This window comes from Morone saxatilis, unplaced genomic scaffold (assembly GCF_004916995.1).
Source record: "Morone saxatilis isolate NCDOM2014 unplaced genomic scaffold, NCSU_SB_2.0 Contig22, whole genome shotgun sequence".
In the NCBI taxonomy this organism is placed as follows: Eukaryota; Metazoa; Chordata; class Actinopteri; family Moronidae; genus Morone; species Morone saxatilis.
In genome coordinates this window covers 12,281,461-12,285,966 of record NW_023339785.1, presented here as the reverse complement: position 1 = coordinate 12,285,966, position 4,506 = coordinate 12,281,461, and the positions used below count along the sequence as shown (strand labels likewise).

General features: G+C 43.5%; 1 protein-coding gene across 2 annotated transcripts; it reads left to right on the top strand.

The window, feature by feature from the left end:
- The first annotated feature begins 110 nt into the window (after positions 1–110).
- hs6st2 (heparan sulfate 6-O-sulfotransferase 2) lies at positions 111–3,010 on the top strand. Of its 2 annotated transcripts, none has more exons than XM_035669721.1 (2): positions 111–1,157; positions 1,596–3,010. In XM_035669721.1, the coding sequence occupies exons 1-2, from the start codon at positions 586–588 to the stop codon at positions 2,422–2,424; spliced, it is 1,401 nt and encodes a 466-aa protein (XP_035525614.1). In that variant the 5' UTR covers positions 111–585; the 3' UTR covers positions 2,425–3,010. The 2 variants fall into 2 exon arrangements, with proteins under 2 accessions (XP_035525614.1, XP_035525613.1); XM_035669720.1 differs by having other exon boundaries at positions 122–1,157; positions 1,593–3,010.
- The last annotated feature ends 1,496 nt before the right edge of the window (positions 3,011–4,506 follow it).

Sequence of the window (4,506 nt, the reverse complement as noted above, 5' to 3'; positions counted from 1 at the left end):
TCTCCCAACTGAGCTATTTCGGCGATAAAACTTAACCGTCGTGTATGTCAGATTTACACATTACACAGATACAGACTGTACCGTTTTATAACGGTAACCAACCGACATTTAAACAGCGAAAACCGTCAACCGGTTGCTTGGGTCAACTTTCTGTTGCCATGGTTCTGGTTCGGCAGCACGCTCACACGGTGACGTAATTGCCACGCCCATCTTGAGCGCAGAGGCTGCTGGGAAGAAAGGTCAAGAATCGCTGGCCGCGGATTTACTGCTGCGTTAAAGATTATCTGTGAGTAAACAGCTGAATACTGCTGGAGAAACTGCTGAACCACTTCAGATGGGACCTTTACGGTTTGTTGGCTACAGCACAGCAACCGCTACGATAAGTTATCGGACGCTTTTCTCCCTGAGACTCGGTCGATAGCTAGCTGCAGTTAGCTGGCTAGCCGCTGCATTGTTATTGTTTTCGCTTCGTGTGTTTACAGATAAACCATATGTCTGTGATATAAACAACAGTCCCCGAGGTTCCCCCAGCCGAGGCAGGGGTCCGGACTGCCTGAGTGATGGTTTTCTGCCCGTCCCGAGAAGATGGATGACAGGTCCAGCAGCAGCCACCGGCTCCTGATCGTCCTGCTCATGGTGCTGCTGTTCGGAGTCATTATGATCCAGTACGTGTGCCCGAGCAGGTCTGAGTGCCAGCTGCTGCACCACCTGGGGTCCTGGTTTATGGACGGCAGTGCAGCTGGTTCTCGGGGCCGTGGCAGTGACATCCAAGACCGGCTCCAAAAGGATCCGTACATCGCAGAAGACGGCGCTCTGGTCCGCTTCGTGCCGCGCTTCAACTTCACCAAAGCTGATTTAAATCGTGTTGTAGACTTCAACATCAAAGGAGACGATGTTATAGTTTTCCTGCACATTCAAAAAACGGGCGGCACGACGTTTGGGCGACACCTGGTGCGGAATATTCAGCTGGAGCGGCCTTGTGAGTGTCACGCAGGTCAGAAGAAATGTACATGTTACCGGCCAGGTAAAAAGGAAACCTGGCTCTTCTCCCGGTTCTCCACCGGCTGGAGCTGCGGGCTTCACGCAGACTGGACCGAGCTCACCAGCTGCGTCCCGTCCCGCATGGACTCACTGGAGGTTCCGGAGAACCTGCCCAGGTTGGTGCAGGAGGATGTTAGGGTTAATGTTTCCACATGATACAGACGTTAACATATATATTTAATGGGGAAATATTTTAACTAGTTAAATCAGTTTATCTGTTCATTTGGTGTTTTTATCACTACAAGCAGCTGTCAAAGAGTTTGACAGAAACATTTTTTAAACTACTGCACAAGCTCTAAATGAATGGTCTGTATGATTTTGTCAATTCAGAATCAGTTAATTATGATACAAATTAATATAAATGATGGTGTCTTGTATTTAAAACCATCTTCTCTGCCTGGCTTACCCCGAGCTTCTCCAGAAACATATCAATCTGTTCTCCAAACTTTATGATGGGTATTTGTGTAATTCTGCTAACAGTACACATTAGCTAATAACAATGAATCACAGTGACATCCTATTACACACCTAACGTCTCTTTTTCTCTCCAGTAGGAACTATTATTATATAACCATCTTAAGAGACCCAGTATCACGTTACCTGAGCGAGTGGCGTCACGTGCAGCGTGGTGCGACATGGAAGGCCTCGTTACACGTGTGTGACGGACGTTCACCAACGCTGTCTGAGCTGCCGAGCTGCTACTCGGGAGACGACTGGTCCGGTTGCTCCCTGCAGGAGTTCATGGACTGCCCCTACAACCTGGCCAACAACCGACAGACCCGCATGCTTGCTGATCTCAGCCTGGTGGGTTGCTACAACGTCTCTGCCATGAGTGAGGAGGAGCGCTGGGCAGTACTCCTGGAGAGCGCCAAGCGTAACCTACGCGGCATGGCTTTCTTTGGGCTGACCGAGTACCAGCGTAAGACCCAGTATCTGTTCGAACGCACCTTCAACCTGGAGTTCATCGCACCCTTCACACAGCTCAACGGCACACGTGCCTCCAGCGTCGAGGTACCTTCCGAGACGCAGCACAGAATCCTCCAGCTAAACCGATGGGACGTAGAGCTGTATGAGTACGCCCGCGACCTTTTCCTGCAGCGCTTTCAGGTGGCAAGGCAGCAGGAGCGCAGGCAAGCCAGGGAGAGGCGGCAGCAGGAGAGGAGGCGGCTCCGTGGAAGGCTCATAACAAAGCAAGGGAGGCAGCTAAAGCCCACAGAAACACCTCGTCAGCATGACAGACACTCAGTAGTAGCCGAGGAGCAGCAGAGGAGGAAGGCTGGTGGAGACAGTGGGGAGTCAGAAAAGCTACTCCCGTACTGGTGGGATCAGGACGAGAACGGCACCGTGGAGGATTACATTGACAATGTGGAACAGTGGTGGTGACGGGAACAACGGTGTCTTAACACTAAGTGTGCCAAGTTCTGCCTTGTCTGTTGTTAATGAATCCAAGTTATTTTTAGTACATGTTTCCCACTAAATCTTCTGAATGACACACATTTATTTATTGATACTGATTGTATTTCTTTGCCACAACTGACATTCGTAATGGATATATTTCCTTGACATTTAGAAAGGCTGGTCTGGGTAGCTGTAATCCTTTACCTTTCAGTGATCCCTGAAGCCTTTTAGACTGTTCTCCTGGCTTTTAAACACATGTGAATTCTTGTGATGTAGCTTGGAATGAGGGGATGTCTATTTTTTCTTTGTTAAAAAGAACAATGTACTTGTTTCCATAAATAATATGCTACTGTTTGTGATTTACAATCTATGTTTGCCAAATTGTTGTCTTGTCTGAAATGTGTACATTTTTAAATGTACCTGTGATTTTAAGTGTCTCTTAAGTAACAGAAAAGGAGAATGGAGTTTTCTTAGATACCTCAATGTGTAGCATTAACTGATAATGTTGTAAAATTACTGAATGTGTCCCAAGTCTCAGTTTTTATATAAAAATGCTTTTACATTCACTGAACTATTGTTCTTTTCTTGCCTTACGGAGCGATCTTCTTTTTGTGTTGGTTCTTTTGTCTGATCATGTGCACAAAAGACTGCAAGATTTTGTGTTGCACTTGCAAACCTCTGGAGCACCAGCAGGGAGCGCTGAAGTAATTTTAATGAAATCCAAACTTCCTGAGTGGAGGTGGTAGTTGATCACAGCTTATTCTTAGATTTGGTGCACAGGATTTGAACCATTTTTCAGTGTGATCCTCAGAGGATTTAATGGAGGGATCAGCTGTGACAGCTGCTCCTAAATTTGGAAGAATTATTCAGAAATACACTGAAAAATAAAAATGCTCAAGACTTTATGGAGATTATTGGATCGTTAAAAGGAGGGATTACTTTTTTTTTATCAGTACAGTTGCATTGGCAGAAATGTGGTGAGAACAGTGTATATGTTCATTTATATATTTAGATATATAGACAAAGTTTTAGTGTATATTTAAATTTGGATTCGATAGTGAAAAAAAACAATATCCTATCTTTAATTTTTGCCTCGTTCAAATTTAAAAAGCTAACAAGCGGGGACAAATAAAACCATTATCACACCTAAATAGCAAATATCTGATCTTTGGACCTTGAGATGGAAGCATGATGATCTGCTAACTCCATTTTCTGTTTGAGATCAACCTTACTACTTAGAACATACAGCATTGAAACACTATTAAATCTAGTAGGCCTGTAGATACTGCCTGTTTGCACAATAACCATTCGCCATATTGTATGCTTGAAGACAAATTTAAAAAAAAAAAGGAGCTTATTTAATTACGTCTAAAGTACGTTTTATTGTGAAAAGCCATAAAGCAACCGGAAGCGGTGCTACTAGCATCAGGTGTGAAGAGCGCTCCTCTTCCTCCATAATCTGACTGTCACCTTAATATAAAAACTATAAATAAATAATATACTGATTTTTTTAATACGTTTTTAAATCGTTAAAATAATGATTGATACGTGTCCGCCGTTGTTTTAATGTGTGCTAAACGGGATTTTCGAAATTGTTTTAATTTTTTCAAACGTTTAAATTTTGACCGTTAACGTTAGTAAACGTTAGTAAACGTTAGTTAACGTTAGTTATTTTTAAAAACGTTTAACGTTAGTTAGTATTTGAGTCTAACTGCTCTCCTAAAATATGTAAATGAAGTTCAACAGAGTCATAGCGTCATATCCTTCACAGCACACAGCTGGACGCTTGGGGGATTTATTTATTTATTTTATCTAACGTTAATCTGATTTATTGACCCTCTGTAATAATGAGTCATTTGTTACCAGGGAAGTCTTGTATCCGCCTTGTATGTGTGTAACCTTATGCGCGCGCACACACACACACACACACACTTAACGTTGTGTTAACGTTACCTGTAAGGTGTTAATGGCAGCCTACCTTGATACCTAACTGTGCTTTTGTCGTGACTTTGATTTTCCTCCCTAATGCTAATGATGTTATCTAATAAACCAAACACACACACACAC

What these genes read in the sequence shown, in the direction of transcription:
- hs6st2 (XM_035669720.1), top strand. Translation starts at nt 586, where the DNA reads ATGGATGACAGGTCCAGCAGCAGCCACCGGCTCCTGATCGTCCTGCTC. An exon ending in GTTCCGGAGAACCTGCCCAG is followed by an intron (nt 1,158 to 1,592) that starts GTTGGTGCAGGA and finishes TTTTCTCTCCAG; the next exon opens with TAGGAACTATTATTATATAA.